This window comes from Mugil cephalus, chromosome 15 (genome assembly GCF_022458985.1).
Source record: "Mugil cephalus isolate CIBA_MC_2020 chromosome 15, CIBA_Mcephalus_1.1, whole genome shotgun sequence".
Lineage (NCBI taxonomy): Eukaryota > Metazoa > Chordata > Actinopteri > Mugiliformes > Mugilidae > Mugil > Mugil cephalus.
In genome coordinates, this window is record NC_061784.1 from 2676731 (window position 1) to 2694191 (window position 17461).

The 17461-nt window shown below is 40.1% G+C and overlaps 2 protein-coding genes across 2 annotated transcripts; one reads left to right on the forward strand and one right to left on the reverse strand.

Moving 5' to 3' along the window:
• Positions 1–4657: 4657 nt before the first annotated feature.
• On the forward strand, positions 4658–10584 carry slc25a35 (solute carrier family 25 member 35). Its single transcript, XM_047607359.1, has 5 exons — positions 4658–5896; positions 6022–6087; positions 6164–6316; positions 7554–7688; positions 8243–10584. The coding sequence occupies exons 1-5, from the start codon at positions 5525–5527 to the stop codon at positions 8411–8413; spliced, it is 897 nt and encodes a 298-aa protein (XP_047463315.1). The 5' UTR covers positions 4658–5524; the 3' UTR covers positions 8414–10584.
• A 2565-nt stretch (positions 10585–13149) lies between these two features.
• LOC125021339 (mannose-P-dolichol utilization defect 1 protein-like) lies at positions 13150–16970 on the reverse strand. The gene is made up of 7 exons (XM_047607360.1): positions 16566–16970; positions 16240–16305; positions 15395–15527; positions 14947–15032; positions 13774–13889; positions 13576–13686; positions 13150–13481 (listed from the first exon to the last, which is right to left on the reverse strand). Exons 1-7 carry the CDS (start codon positions 16654–16656, stop codon positions 13359–13361), a joined length of 726 nt encoding a protein of 241 aa, XP_047463316.1. The 5' UTR covers positions 16657–16970; the 3' UTR covers positions 13150–13358.
• Positions 16971–17461: the final 491 nt, after the last annotated feature.

Genomic DNA, 17461 nt, shown 5'->3' on the forward strand with positions numbered 1-17461 from the left:
AGGTTTATACTCCAAATTCTGACCTCTTATGACAACTGGACACATCTTACCAGGCTTCTTCTCTTTCCTTGAACGCAGTTCATATTCCTTGTCCAATTTTTGAGAACCTGTTTTCCGCAACTCTTTCTTCTGAATCTGCAGTTCTTGTAATTGGTCTTCTAATGCCTTCCTTCCTTTTAGTGTAGTGCATTTGTCCAGACATCTACAGCATCGATCTATATTCTCTTCAACTTCTCTTAAAATCTGTCGTCTTTCTTCTTCTCTATAAGCAGTTTTTCTCTTAGCAAGAGAAGGACTCTCGCTTTCTTCATCACTGTCCTCATTTTCAATCTCATTTTCACTTTCACTTTCACCTTCAACTTCACTTTCATCTCTCAGTTCCATTCTTCTTCCTGTTGTACCTCCTCTTCTTTCCGCTCTGGCAAGTAGTCATCTGACTGCTGGATCATATCCTCCCATGGCTTTTTCTTCATCACTCTGATCCTCCACTTCTCCAAAATCTATCCTTTTAATTCTCAATCGTCCTCCGGTCTCCAAACGTGTCGTTTTCTTTTTACTTTTTGTACTTGGATACATCCTAATAGTTGTCTCTGCTTTCCCCACTTCTATAACCTGCTCAGCCTCATTCTTAATGTGGTAATTGCCCTCTTGACTAATTACCGGAAGCTGAGGATAAACTTCCCTGAGCTCCATCTCCTTCTTATACGGCGGAGGTCTCTGTACTGGAACTACATGTGAAAAGGGTGCATCAATCTCTGTCATTAACTTCTCTGTTTTCTTCACATTCTTTTTCATTTCATCTACCGTCTTCTCTTCACAGTCTTTCTTCATCTCCATCCATTTCTGTCCCTCCTTCTCAAACAGCTGGAGAATGCCAAGCTCCGTTTGTCTCTTCTGTTTACGTCTTTCACCTTTTCTTCCTTTCTTTTCGTCTGCCTTATATGTGGTCACAAGCACCTGTATTGTTTTTATTACTTCTGGATTAAAGGTTCCTATCACTGGCCATGGTTGCTCAATTTCAGGCCAACGCTTACACCATTTCTGTGACATCTTTGCAATACCTTTAATTAAAGGGTTATTCTTCTGAACCACCTCAACAGGAGTAGTTACTTTTGAGTTATCCATTTTTGATATAATAATGTAATCAATGTAATCAATGTAATCAAATTCAACCTAATTAAAAATCACCTTAACTCTATTCTATTATCCTATTATTATGTTTATTTTAATTGATACACTATTATTATTACTACCTATATTCCCCCTTTTTATCACAATCAACAAACAAATGAATAAATTTGCCAACTTCAGAGGATGCAAAAACAACCCTACAGATGTAAGAGCAAACAACGCCAGGTCCACACACAATATCAACCATATACAACAACCGATCAAATTGCAAGGTACAGCTTCCCCAACTCAGCCGAAATTAAACTCTGTTATTTGAATGGTCAGTCATTGCCAAGCCTCAAACTGCAACATACATGTTATGTGCAAACAAATGAATATACTGTTGTTGTCCCAAATCTGATTACCAATCAAACAATATATGTATCATCAATATCAACCATTAACAAATGCATAGAGGTCAAAAAGCAGGTAGATTAGAAAGAGTCTGTGGATAAAATCACACTGGCCTTATTGCTGGGTTCAGATGCGTGTGCTGTCGTCTGCAAGCCTCAGGTTTCATGTGAGGTAGACCAGCTGTTCTCTCCTCTGCCTCCAGACACCCCCCTTGTCCTTTTGCTTCCTTCTTGAACTCTCACCCCATAAAAAGAGACAACAGGCAAACACTTTAACACTGTAGAAAACCACTAAGTACAATACACTCTTCAATGTGACTAACACATTCCTGCCAACACTTTCCTTTATTATTTCTTTAAATATAAAGTCCTTTTTCTGGGGCTCATATATTTTAACAGTTTCCAAAGTCCTCCAAGCAGAGGCTCATAGTATTTTAACCAAAAAAGTCCCCACAAAAGGCTCATACTATATTTATCAAACGTCCTTTAAAGGCTCATATGTTTATCAAATGTCCTTACAAAAGGCTCATAATATTTTAGCAAATACTGAATATGTAAGTATATTATTATTTTTATCGCCTTAATCTCCTATTTCCTAATTTTATTCGTTTTATTCAACATAAAATCTAACATATTACTTCATAAAACCGGTTGCCACACACACAACAAGGATCCACAGACAACACATACAGAACACACAAATTTAAAGTGATCACACATTTCTCTTCCAAATAACTAGGCCTCTAACTTCTCTCTAACTTCTAACTAACTTCTTTTCACTAACTACTATTTTCCCTTTCTCTGTTAACTATTCCTATTTTCTTCTCTTTTCTTTTTTAGGCGATTCTTTCTAGCGGTCCTAGACCTGCCCTAGTAGCCTCAAGCTATAGAACCCCTTTTTCTCTATTCCTGTTTAACTCTTATATCCTCTTTTCCCATTTTCCTCTAAATTTACCTCTTTTTTTTTAAACAAAAATCAAAATGTTCCAAATTCCCCCTGGGCCCAGGAGTTCTCTCTCTCTCTTTTTTATCCTATTTTTACTTTAAGCCAATTCCTTTAAAGCCAATAAAGCCAATTTTCACACTCACTACCAAAGACCATGTGTCTTACTAGTTACAGCGGTAAAGGGCCCCTCCACTTAACTTTGCACGATGTAAGTTCAGCGCCTCATGTTACTAATTAGGCTTTTCTACTCTTATTTCTTCTATTCCTTTTCTATTCTCTTCTTCACTTTTTCTCTATTTGTAGGCCTACTCTTATTTCCTTTTATTCCTTAATCCTAACTTCTCTTTTTCTTTTCTTCTTATTTCCTTTAAATCTATATCGTCCTGTCCCCCCTTTTGCGTTGCCAGCAACGCAAAGAAAACCTCAAATTTAGAAATTTAGAACGACGAATAACTTCCAACAGCAGCACAACAACCACCCCACAAAGAGTCTTCAACGGTGTGTCCCCACAGCAACACTGCACAGTCCCCACGAGCAAACCAGCGCACAATATTGTGAAAAACTCATCCTGTATATAAGTCGACTGATGCGGGAGTCAGCTCCTTAGGACTGAAAGCAGATGCTGAGAGGCCACAAACACGTCCAAGTTCGTGACGCCAAAATTGTTGTATATTGATGTGCTGAAGAAAGAAGTGATCACCGCTGACAAGTCTTATCTTGCATTTAAAAAGGTTTATTTACAAGAAAGAACAATGTCAAACTCTTGCCGAATCTGAGAGAGCTTCTGGCCAATCGTCGAATCTCCTCTCTCGTTCAGCTCCCACAGTCACCTTATATAGGATGGTCATCCCCGAGAACCCCCATACACAAACAAAACTTTATGGCTTATGTCTTGGTTAGTTTTACGAACTGGCATTTGGTAAATGACCTTTTGACATTTGAACTTTATACACACTTCACAACCCCCAAACACAGGAAAGGGACAGAAGAGAAAAACAAGAAGATAATATACTACAGAGGCAAGTCCACATGTTTGTTTTACTAAGATACCAGCAGATGAACACAGGTATTATCACGGTCTAGTGATTCGCCATCAATACAGAAAAACCAAGCATATATTAGTGGCCCCATGAAAAAGGAAAGAACCACGTGGCCAACTTGTGGCATATTTTAAAATGACAACCACAAAACCACCTTAAACCTATGGTGTATTGACAGTACTCTGCACCTGCCCCCCTTCTATCTGCCTTATGACTGATTCCACTACTTTTGACCAAAAACTTAAACTAAGCTGAGTATAATGGCACAAAAAAATTAGTCTATCTAATCGATAGTCAGTGCAATCATAACCCCTGAACACCCAACACCGCTTTACAAATGAATTAAGTTTAAAGTTAACCAAGCCTTGTGCTAGCCTTATGCTAGCTAGTTATCTAGACTGAAGGCTTAGAAAAATATCAGCTACCATCATGTCCAATGCGAAACCCACATTTGCATTTATGACGATGTAGATAGCCAAATTTAATTGTAATGGCTAGTATGCTAATGTTATAATGATAATACTAATGTAATAATACTAAATAACAGTAACAAAGCATTTTACCGGCTCATTTAAGGCAAGTAGATGCTGGGATATTTAAGTGAGGGCTTTTTACATATTGACAGACATTGGCAATAACATTCATAAACCTGTTAATGGTGAAAAGAAACGATTTATTTCAACATAGCACATCCGCCCCACTGTACAAAGGTGTTAACTCATTGACGTTCAGGGGCCACACACAGACTGAGGAGTGCACAAGTACAAATATCTCACACCAGCTGTGCGCAAGATCCTTGCACAACACTGCGCTTTAGTATAAATTAGCATAATTTTGACACCTTGCAAATTCATCACGCGGGCCAGATTGGACCCTCAGGCGGACCGGTTTTGGTCCGCGGGTCCTATATTTGTAGCATCTTCCCCCCAATGGAGTAAACATGGCGCCCATCATGTGAGTTGGCCAGACTCTCTCTAATACACGGCTTTAGTCAAACGCACGTACAGCGTACGTACGGGAGCGTATCTCTGGTGCGCTCCGGTACAGTTCTCCAAGATGATATGTTTAGGGGATGTATAAAGTGTACGGCCAGAATTCTAGAGCAATAAAATATATCCTATTACTTTTTCTTGATGGATAATAATACAATAATATAACAATAACAACAACAATATATTATTATCCAATAATAAGAATATTTTACTCTAAACATTTTGTTGGATATTTCAACTTTCACACCAAAATCATACATTTAAATCGGTTGGAATTACGAGTAGCCCGTGAAATGCTCATATGTCTGCGCGCGGATGTATCTAGCGCATAGTGATGTTCGATACCACCGATGTCCTTTCAGATCCGATACTGAGTAAAATTCAGGCTGGTATCAGCGATACCGATCCGATACTTTGTACAAATACGCCTAATGTGTCTGGTAAATATACAAAAAAAGTAGAGTGTTTCAAAAAGAATATAAGACATCAAAGTAATTTATTTATTTGTTTTGAACTCCAAAGTCTATTATAGCAGAGGCCTTATTCAGTATATAGTTGAGTTAATACAAAAACAGAATAGCAAATGGAGGACACGATCATTGTTTGAAATTAGGTTATTAAAAACTGCTACTGCTGCTAATGCTCTCCTCTTCTGTCTTCTCCTGTCTGCCTCATAATAAATGCCTCGTATTCTGGTTTGTGATTTTAACCTGTGGTGTTTCACAAGGTTTAGTTATTTTCCACCGTGTTCCTGTTAATAATATACATTACCTCGAATGACAGACGTATCAAAAGTATCGACATTTTGAATTGAGAATCGAGCATAAAGACCTGGCATCGGTATTTCAGTATCGATCCGATCCGCACATCAATAGCTCTGCTCATAGAGTCTATGGACCTACTAGACCTAAACTATATGTGTGTGTAGCCTATGGGAGAGGGTACGCCGCTGAACCAGTCAATGCGCTGAACAGAAACCCACTGTTATGACTGCAGGTTCCGGGCCTAACCTCCACATCCGTCATGGATTTCGTGCTGAGCGGCGTAGCGGCGTGCGGAGCGTGCCTGTTCACCAACCCGCTGGAGGTCGTCAAAACTCGGATGCAGCTGCAAGGAGAGCTCCGGAGCAGGGGCTCCTACCAGGTTTATTATCGCAACGTGTTCCACGCTTTTTACACCATCGGCAAAGTGGACGGACTAGCCGGCTTACAGAAAGGACTGGTCCCCGGACTAGTATATCAGTTTTTCATGAATGGAGTTAGGCTGGGCTCGTACGCCGTCATTGAGTCCTCTGGATACATCCACACTAACGGAAGGGTCAGCGCTGCCAAAACCACTGTAGCAGGGGCCGTGGCCGGAGTAGTGGGAGCTGTCATGGGAAGCCCTGTATACCTGGTCAGTAGCTGACTTTATTCTTACCTGATTAGGCTTAACTTTACTTCCTTTGAGCTGTAGTGATGAACACCAGAAGGTGAACTTTCACATGCAGAATAATAAACACAGTTTGTCTCCACTGACAGGTGAAGACTCATCTGCAGAGTCAGGCTACCTCATCTATTGCTGTTGGGCATCAGTATAAACACCAGGTAACGTAATAACCCGAGTTGACGGTACAGACGTGGTTGTCGCACTTTCCTCATGTGTTCCTCCTCTTTCTGGTAGGGGATGATCCATGCCCTTAAAGCCATCTACAGGCAGCATGGCATTCTGGGTCTGTGGAGGGGCTCCAGTGCTGCTGTGCCGAGGGTCAGCGTGGGGTCATCCGCTCAGCTCTCCACCTTCTCTTCCTCCAAAGAGCTTGTCATTGACCTGCAGGTTAGAATCTGGGCTAGATCTGCTCTTAACCGGAAATCTAGTTAAATTGAGCGGTGGGAGTATGCAGACCGGTTCCTCAGCCTTTCAGCATGCCTGCATGCTTTCCACATGACATCATTGTTCATGAATAAGCGCTGCTGTTTTGGGGATACTGTCACTAAGTACGTAGAGCTACTATGGTATGTTGAGCCACAGAAAAATCATTTTTAATAATTTAAGGAAAATGCTGAAATGGCTCCTTAAAATCTAAGCTGAAGACACTTTTCTACTTGTGCAAGTAGTTTCTTTAGTTCTAAATGACAGTGAGGAGTTTAAGTTTTATTAGGAACACCTGTGGGTGTTGCCAACAACAGACAAGGGTCAGAGACCAGATACTTCCCTTGTTTTTTGAATGACCCGGACGACTGAGAACCTTAAAGTCTTATATGGCTCTCAGATTATTAGTACTTTATATACAAATCATTTGAAGACATGACATTGGACTCTTCGATCTTGACTACAGTATTTAGACAAACTCATTCAAAGACACTGTAAATATTTATTAGTTTCGGCCTCAAACTCCAGACTGTTGAGGAGATTATTTGTATTCAGTAGTTCCGTGCAGACTACAGAGGCTGTCATTGTGGCACTGACAGAGCAGTCTATATTGAACTCCCCTTGAATAGGAATTCGACTCCTTTCGTGGGCCCCCTGGCCCAGAACATGAAGCACCAACTGCCAGGGACACAGTGAACACAGCTGTCTTTATTTTGCTGCTCCTCCAAAATGTTTAGAAAAGAACCCTGACACAGTTGTGCGGTTATTTTCATCTTACCTTCATTCCAGAGTTCCTTAAGGCCATTTTAACTGGTTGGTGGGCCTTGAGGGTGGAGGTCAGCCTCACTACACCTCCCAACCCGCAAGGCCTCATGCATAACCTGCTGTATTAGTTCAGGGAGTGCAGCTTTGTGTTAAACATTTAACAGTCGCTACTATTAATACTTCCGTAGGGGTAAAAGTATGTGTGCGTAACATATATGTACTAATAATAGAGTCATTCTTCTGTTTCAGTACGTGCAAGGGTGCAGTCATGACCAGTTAAAATTAGAATTGTCTGCCTGCATGGTTTACCTTGATGGTGATTTACAGTGTCACGTCTCACTACTGGTGTACTGCTACCTCAGCTAACCTTCACTGTAAGCTCTCTCATCCTTTTTGAGGCAGTTTCCTCATGATTATTTCAACCCCCTCTCACCAGGTGTTCCCGAAGGACAGTTGGTTGGTGGCCCTGAGCGCAGGTATGATCAGCAGCGTGGTGGTAGTGCTGGCTATGACCCCTTTTGATGTGGTGAGCACACGACTCTACAACCAGCCTGTGGATCATCTGGGCAAGGTGAGCAGAAGGACCACGTTGTGCTCTTTAAGATTTTATGAAACTACATGTTCATACAACATGTGGCTAGTGTGTTTTTACCACTAGCTATTCAGTTATAGTACTGGTATTCTTTGTATTCATGTGATGTCTTTTGTTAAACTTGCAGACTCAGCTATTGGTGCCACTTGTGTTGCATTATGGGTAATAATTGTTGACATGTGGAACAAATAGACAATATTTCTGGTTTGTCATTCTGCCCTCATATCCAGATATATGTTTATTCGGGCTGGGTTTAAAAAAAATCATGAAAGACCTAGGCTACATATGAGGAAGGTTCAAAACGTGTCAAAAGCTGCAACTCAGGAGCTGATGCGTGACAGCATTTTCAAATTGAAAAGTATGAAGACAGAGAAGAGCTGGGCAAAACCCATGTGCAAGATTTCAGAAACCAATGACAGCGTTGGTTAACTAAAAATGTCTTTCACAACTGAGCTAAATTTATTTGTAGCCGAAATCTTGCGACATTGAATAGAATCACATTGCGAATCTAACCCCATTCTCTTATTATGCAGGGGCAGCTTTATAAAGGATTCAGCGACTGCTTTTCAAAGACACTGAAGAAGGAGGGCCTGTCTGGACTCTACAAAGGCCTGGGAGCGTCTTACTTTCGACTCGGTCCACACACCATCTTGTCTTTGTTCTTCTGGGATGAACTGCGGAAATTGTACCAGCAGTACAGATAACACCAGGGACAAAGGGAACAGGAAAATGGGTAACTCATTAAGTCTTGAGTGCACAGGTTAATTGACTCTTCATTTAATGAGTTTACCATTATGAGGTGAAACACAAACCAGGGGATACTGTCTTTTCTTCATGGGAAAGAGCAAATGTGACCTCTTACACTCCAATAACAAAACCTATGAACTGTCAGAAATGTAGGTGAAAAATATCGAAACTGTCCACGGATATGAACATACACTACGCTGTATGTCTTTTTAGATAAATGCACCATGATTCTTTCATAGCTTTTACACTCTTTAATTATGTCATTCCAAATCACATAAAACAAAGTGCACCATGTACAGTGTAATATCGCATATCATGCTATATTTCCTGTATAACAAGTCTTGACAAAGTCAAAGAGAACATCTCATCAGTCAGCCACAAAATGTATTCACACTTGGTTCTTTGTTTTAAGTTTTACTTGAGATCCTTACATCTTAGATACCAAATAGGTCAGGGTGGTTTATGGTGAAGTGTATATGAAATACTTCTTGAGTTTGAATATCTCAAATGTAGTTGTAAGACATTATGGAACAGCGTTCCAACCTTAGATGGAAAACAGTTTTTAAAGAGCTGAAAGGCACATCCTTTCATAATGAATGACATGTTCCCCCTTAGAGCTAACAACAGAAGAAGAAAAACCTGAAATTAGGACAAAGTATGGAGCTCATGTGCAAACGAAGCTAAGGCTTCTCCATTGAAACTGCCAAAACAGGATGTGAGAGCAAATATCGGTTTTGCATGGTATTTGCTTTGGTCAAACCTTGTTTCTGTAGAACAATAAAAGGAGCCGATACATGTGTTACACAGGCAAGTGGCTTTCTGTGATACATTAATGTAGCATAACAATGAATCTAATGTACTGTAAAGGTAAATATTAGAATATAAACACCACCACATTCCTTATGATTTGTTGCACAATGCTATTGATGTTTGAGCTACACTATTGCATTACAATTTAATTTTAAAACTGCCCTCATTGTGTTTTAGGAGTAATTAGGATCCATCATTCTGAGCAGGGAGCTTACTGAAAGACAATGTAATAAAACTGAAAGCACGTTATGTCCCTAGGAGCGTAGTTACTCATTAATAGGCATGTTTAAAAGTGAGAGACATCCTTCTGGGCAAAGTTTATTTATTATAGCCAGTGGCTTTTTACAGATTATTGTGTCCTACAAAGATTTGTTACATTGATACAGTTTGAAAAGCTAAAATCAATACAGCATCGCAACAGAGACCGCACCAGTGTGTTTGTGAAGTGTGAAGCTCAGCAGTCCCATTACCATGAACTCATAGCTGATTAGCTGTGTTTTAAGGTGGCAACACAATGTTTGTCATGTCGTTGGGAAACCTATTTAACTGAAGGAAGGTCACTCATTTTACTTGCTCTTATTTCAGTTATGAAGTTTTGGTCTTCGTCTAGACAGAATACAGCAAGGTTTGCCAAATACGTAATTGTGCTGATGCTACTGTTCTGTAAACATTGTGTATGGTTCCTCTTATATATATCACTGAACACATTCTTTAAACTTTAGGGTTAAAATTCATCTAATTGGACAAGGTTACTGTAGGTTACAGTTAAAGCTCATCTGACCCGAAAGGACATTGTGCCAAAATGATGCCATTAAGAGGGAACAATTAAATGATTCTTGCCCTGTCATGTTTCCCTCTACCTTTAATTCAAAACTTTAAGCCTCAAAGTAATTTAAGTTTCTTTTTTTTCTTTTTTTTAACCAAAGTTATACATTTAAAGATCATTCTTCTCTGAGGTGAAGGACCCAATATTATCATGTAGATATGAATGAGAAGTGTGTACAGCAATTAATGCTTTTTGAATATAAAACTTTTAAGAATGACCCCAAGCACAAAAGTTAGTGGTTCATATGAGTTAGGAGTTTAAGAAATAGAAATATCTATAGAGAGCGGTAAATGAAGGAGGGATACTAATGTCAACTACATGCTCATTTTCACATGTTTCCATTGTTAAGTGTTAATGAATGTAAAAGGCTGCAACTTGGTCAGAATGTAATTCAGAACATGTTACAAAGTCCATGTCATGGAACGGCTTCCAGTATTTATGTATTAAGGGCATCAAGAGTAAAAAAATTATCAAACTTTTTGTTGCCATTGATATTGTGATGTTACTCTGTTTCATGTAAACTGAATTAGACTCGAGAGAAAACGTTCATTCCATCATTAGTCACAGTATACTCAGCTAATGCCTTTCGCTTTTTCATTGATATCTTGAGCAATAGGTTACCTGAAGTTCACTTGTTCGGAAAAAAAACGAGTCATGTTCCTGTCATTACATTCAAATAATGGATTTTCCCATCAGCTGATTCAAGAATAGAAAGTGCAGTGTCTGCGATTTCACGTTTCTGCGCACTTGCACTACCAGTCAAAAGTTTGGACACACCTTCTCATTTAGTGCTTTTTCTTTATGTTCATGACTATTTACATTATAGATTCTCATTGAAGGTATCAAATCTATGATTAAACACACCTGGGTGGTGGGAAGGGCACTGTGAGGATCATGTTGTTTGATTTTTCCAGTGCTTTTAACACCATTCAGCCTTTTCTGGTGAGTGAGAAGTTGCTCGGGATGGGTGTCAGCTCCTCCACTGTCTCCTGGATTGCTGATTACTTGTCTGATAGTCCCCAGTTTGTGTGGCTGGGGGGCTGCCTGTCAGATACGGTTGTCAGTAATGTAGGGGCACCACAGGGGACTGTTCCATGGCCTTTTCTGTCAACTCTTTACACCTCCGATTTCTGATACAGCTCTGGGTCCTACCACCGGCAGAAGTTCTCTGATGACTCTCAGTGGTAGGGTGTATCAGAGATGGACAGGAGGTGGAGTATAGGACACTGATCGCAGACTTTGTGGAGTGGTCCCAGGCAAACCACCTTCTCCTGAACATGGACAAGATCAAGGAGCTGGTCACCAGTGGAGCCCATCACCATCCAGGGCCTGGAGGTGGAAGTAGTGGACCGCTATTATCTAGGAGTATCTAGAGTCTACATGAACAACAAGCTGGACTGGAGGGACAACGGTGATGCTGTGTGCAAGAAGGGCCTGAGAAGACTCTACTTATTGAGGAAGCTCAGGTCTTTCAGTGTGTGCAGTGTATTACTAGAGTGTTTCTACCAGTCTGTTGCGAGTGCCCTGTTCTTTGCTGTGGTTTGTTGGGGAAGTAGTACCAGCAAAAAAGACATCAGCAGGATAGACAAACTGATCCGGAAGGCTGGACATGTGATCGGTAGAGAGTTGGAGTAATTTGTCTCAGTGAAGGACATGAGGACACTGGTAAAACTGCTACCGCTAATTGAAAAACTGTGTGGGATTTATCCAGGCTTTAATCTGAGGTGCAAAAAAAGCCAAAAACAAAATAGTAATAATAATCAGAAAATATTCCTTCACGACTGTTCTAGGTCAGCAGTTTATTTTGGAATAACATCAGATAAGTGGTCATGCATCTGGATGATCATTGTGGAGGATGTCGCTTATGGTGCTGTTAAACTGGATTGATTTAAACACTAACATGTTTCTATTATTTAGAACAGCCCACTGACTAAAATGTCAAATTAACAGAAATGTGTCAATACAACACAATACAATTCAACAGTACTACAAACCACTGCCTCCAACATGAAAACACTGTTGAATCAACAGCTGTCTCGGTTATTCAAAGCAAATGATCTTGTGCAGGACTGTTACATTAGAATGTGCGTGTGTTCTTGAGTGTTGTGCGGACATTCTCACAGTACATCTGCAGCATGTCTAATGTCAAACTGGTTCACCAGTTCAGTTAAGCAAGCTAACACGTCAGGCACAGCTCTTAACGCTTTACAATCCTATTTCTGTGAAAATAGAACATTTTTCACAAAATCAAATAAACATTTGTCACAGCTGCTCAGACTTGCTGGCTACTCTGACATGTTACAGCATCGTCTTTATTCAAACCGTAGCTGCGTCTCCTGTTCATCATCCCTATGTTCAGGCATGTGCACTTCACAGTGCTAAAGTGGATCCTCATCCAAAGCAACTGTGTGAAAATGAGCTGTAACATGACTCCATTGGAAAAACGTAGGATGATAAGAATATTATGTACACACAGATTAAGCACAATTTACTGACTGAAGGTGACAGCTCTGTTAACTCTGTCTGACAGTATTACTAGATTCACTGGTAAAAGAAAATCCACAGAAGCACTCACAAAGAAATGTTTTATCTCAAGTATACGCAGTATAATAGATAATATTGTGTTGAGTGTGACTATTTATGACAGTGCTGCTGCTACAGGTAAAATCAATTACTATATTGGATTTACTGAGACATCTAGAGTCTTGATCTCTATCTATAAATACCCCCTGCTAAAATACCCCAAGCTCTGCTGCTCTGGTATGCTCCAATATCTGACTCTACAAAGCTGTGCAAGTTGTTGGCAGCTCCTAGGTGTAAATGTTTGTGAGAAATGAGCCATTGTTTTAAAAGCCACAGTTATGCTCAGTGATTCTGAGTCAATGATTTTTTAGAAAGCAATCTGGGTGAGTTAATGAAGGTGAAAGAAGTTGGACAACTTCCATATTTGAGATAAGAAGTCCTGAAAATTATGTATGTGAGGCCAAACAGTAACAGAGCAACTACTTTAAATACAAGCCCACAAGTGTAAAGTCAAATCATTCTTATCTTAATCACTAGAGGGCAACAAAAGACCTTTTATTCCCTTATCCCCTTTTCCAAACAAACAGCACATGACTTGTTGTAAAGCAAATCTTTACAGATTGGATCAGTCACAGTAGTGAAAAAGACCTTGTAAACATAAGGTTTGGGCTACTTTTCACTTGACGTCATCATATGGACTTGACGTGCACATGATGTGAGCGTTGATTTTGTCACTGTCACTTCTACGCCCTCTTCTTTGCAGTAGTGTCAGTGCTACTTCTGGAGCGGAGGACCTGGGCCAGCAGGACACAACTGAGACAGGTCGACAGCACGTGTGACAGAATAGAAAAGAAGCTTCCTGTGTCCTGCAAAATAAGGTTTACCAGCAATCAGTTATTAAATATAACCCTAATAGTGTAAACCATGTAAATCACACAGTTGTGCTGTCTGTGTGCATACCTGTAGAGAGACATAGAGAACACTCAGAGACCCTGCCCATGACAGGAACACTGACAGAGTGGACAGCTGACCTGCGTGGCCATTGCGGTAGTTAGTTAAGCTCTGGAGTACCTGGAAAAAACAAATGAGACAAATCTTTTCATGCCCTTCTCATAAAAGTGCATGAAATTGAATTGTACATGCAAGCTGAGTTGCTACCTTGCTTGCAATTAAAGCTGCCAAACTGGAGGCTTGCATCAGTGAAACGACTGACGCCGCTGCAAAGGAGCCGAGGAGGTATGTTACGCCGCCGACACCCAAGAGGAGCAGGATTCCTGCCACATAAACATAAAACAGCATGGTATTGTTTTTTAAGCTGTCTCTTCATACAGATAACTTCAAAAATATACAGCTTTATTTCAATGTATTCTGCGAGATGTGTTGTAAATGCAAAGTGCTCTGTGGCAAGTTTTCAGGTAAAGTGGTAAAACCACAAGATGGCGCTGCAGGAAAGCACTGACCAAACGTCAGATAGGCATGAGAGCGAGGTTTTAATCAACTGGAACCTTTCTTTCTCCTACACTGCTTCCAGACTTCTAATCCAAATCTAATTTTCTTTCCACACAAGACACTCTGGGCCATTCCAAATTACCACCTAAAGTTAAATGTTGAAACTACACAGAGAGGATTTTGACCTAGTATTGTCACTAATGTTTGATCCAGCTGATTAATGTCTCACAGAAACAAGTTGAAATGGTTTAGGTTTATAGCAAACATAGTCATAACTTATTTCAATACTGCACTATTCCTAAACTTTAGGAATAGCTCCAGGAACAAGGACTTTACGATTTAGGATGCTGAATAAATAATATTCCCAACATCCTAAAAGCATGTTTTTTTTTTGTTGTTGTAATTTTTTTTGTTTTGTTTTTTTGTTTTTTTGAGTTGAACACTACAATCAAGTTGAAAATTACAGTTTAACAAATAAACAAAAAAACTTATGACAACTGATAAGATCCAGTTCAGGCGCCATACTGCTGATGTGAAATGCAGAAGGGGGTGATGACTGACTTATTATGTGAGTGATAATGCAGAAAGACGTAAATACATTTTGTGGTATTTCTGAAAAAAAGTCCATGATGTGAGGAAAGCAGAAGAGGGTGAAGACATGAGCTACTGAACTTAAATATGAGAGCCTGAATAATCACCATCACCTCACCTTTTACAAGCTTTATGTAAATTGCCACAGGCCAGGTGTGTGAAGGGACTATGTTGTAAATTTAAATGTGCCAGCTTTTTTACAACCGACTACTGCCTCTGGCCACAAACCTATCACTCGCCCCTCGTGTGAGTTATTTAGGGTGTCCCAAATTTGCAGATGTGCGTGCTCACCTGTAAGGGTTTGTCCATGGTAATGCAGGGTGAGGAAGGCTATTGCTGCTGTTTGGGCCAATATGAAGAGTCTCTCAGCCCAGGCACTGGAGAGGGGGTCAAGAGAAATAAGTCGCACAGGCATGATCATGACTACACACTGTCAGCTGCAAAACAGAGCTTTACTCAGAAAGACTGAAATCTCCAAGCCATAGTCTTTGCACTCGAGAGAGCTTGTGTTGATAATATGTCACATATTTTCTGAATGGATGTTCACTCAGAGGCTTGTGCACACAACTGACTTCCACAGAAAGTTACTTGTGCATTCCTAAATCATGATCAACTGAGTCAGTGACCTGTACATATTATTTACATCTGAAGGTGTAATGCATGTTGGCATTGCTCCCAGCGTCACAGAACAACTAGTAGCAGCACAAACCTATTCATCAACTGTTTTTTATTTACTTACAAAAGTGGGAAGTTGTTGGCCATGGCATACACAACAGGACATGAGAAAGCATAAAGCTGCAAAAGGACAGAGGACAGACACAAGCCTTCTACACTTTGTCTCCATAGTATCTTCAGTAGCTGGAGCAGCTGTGCTGCAGGCAGAAGACAGTGAGGTGAGACTTAGATGTCATCAAAAGAGAAAATTCATAATCAATATGTGAATAAAAAGGAACACACCATTCCAGTCATTCATACAAAGAAGCTGTTGTCATATAATTTACTCTGCATTGCAGTGGATACTAATTCCTTCAAACTCAAATGTTAAATTGCATTCTTCAGCATGATTCAGTTTCCCATGAACAGCTGCTTCTGCATACAGATGACATGCAGTTACTCCATCACATGGCCGATATTGCGCCATGCCGTGTGACCAAATTCCAAACACTTCGGATTGTGTAGTCTGTTACCATTGCAGGTTTGTCTCGTGACCGTGTTATAGTTTGCTTTAATACACAGGGCTGAGTGTAGAGCACTAACAACTCTCCTGAGAGAGCTTTTAATGTCACAGAGTCTGACGGGCTGCAAAAAGATATCAAATGCATAAAGTGTAAATTGATGAAGCAAATTCAGGATCTGATGGATCCCAGAATAAGGTGTGACACTGGATGCAATGGTACAGTCTTGCACAATAGTTTATCAGAGCAGCTGAGGATTTTTGATCATTTTATGATATTACACAATTATCACTTTAAAGAGACAATAATACAATCAGTTAAACAATCTACCAATGAGAATGTCATTGGGAAACTTTATTGTTGTTTATGTCCTGTCACGTGATCAAGTGAGGTAGGTTTTGAGTCTTACCCAGAAATGTGTCCAGTATGATCGAAAATCCGGCAATCCTGTTTAGTACAAACTTTATGCACGGCACTGTAACAAAATAAATGAAGAAAAATAAATCTCGCAATGTCAGCAGATAAGAATGGATTACACAGCGAGGGGGTCATGTGTTCGCCTTAAACATGGTTTTGAAAGAACAACGGAGGTAATGTGCCTTATCCCAGTTTTAGGTGGCCAAATACGCCTCCGTTGTAAGAAGAGGCGACATTCCACCCCTGGTCCAACAACCCGCACATCTGGAAAGATTTTCGCGACGTTACGCGCACAAATTTGACAAACGCAAGTCTCACCGTGTAGGTGAAAGTTGACGAAAAACTCCGTATAGCATTTTTCCGGCATTAAATGGGCAACGAGGAAGTCTTTGAGGGGAGACGTGGCCATAGTGGATCAGCTGAAGACAGGAATGGGGAGTGGTTCAAAGGTTCCCAGATATTTACAGCGGGGACCTCAGAGAGGATAGACTGAGAGGAGCTTCTGGCCCCCACCGCGCCCCAAAAATGACACTATGGCCCGTTTGACTTTATTGGAAGAAATTTATAGCGCTGATATTCTGCAAATTTAAATGGACCTTAAAAACAGCAAAAAACGAAACAAAAATAAATAGATAAAAATACTCCTTTTTCTAGAATCAGAGTAAAATATTAGTCCCCTGCTAAAATGTTCTCTCTCTCCCGAAATCCACTATCTACTGTATGGTTGTGCAAACATTTTATATTTCATTCACTCCAGTTAAGATGTCTCACACAGTCAAACTTCACTCAGACCGTGGAAACAACAACAACAACAACAATAAAGATTTTTAGTGCATGCATCTTTAAATTAGATCGTTGCCATGCTGTAAACACAAGGGAAACCAAAGACTGAAACCAGAACAATCTGTAATAAGAGGCTAAATTATTATATATGAATTAAGCCAGGACCTTTTTTTCTAGTGTCGTAAATTTATACGTTGTCTGCCCATTTGAAAAATATCAAGGCTATTTTAGTAATAGTTCAATTTTACAGTAAATGCATGAAAGAGACAGACATGTTGTAGCTGCGTCACGGCAGTGCGGGACTGATAGAAATTTCTTCCAGCTCCCACAGATCTGGGGAGATTCATCATAACAATGTGAACACTCCTTTTCCTTGAAGTTAAACTGGCCCTTCGTAAAGTATTTCTAGTCTTAAAACACTGTAGATAAGG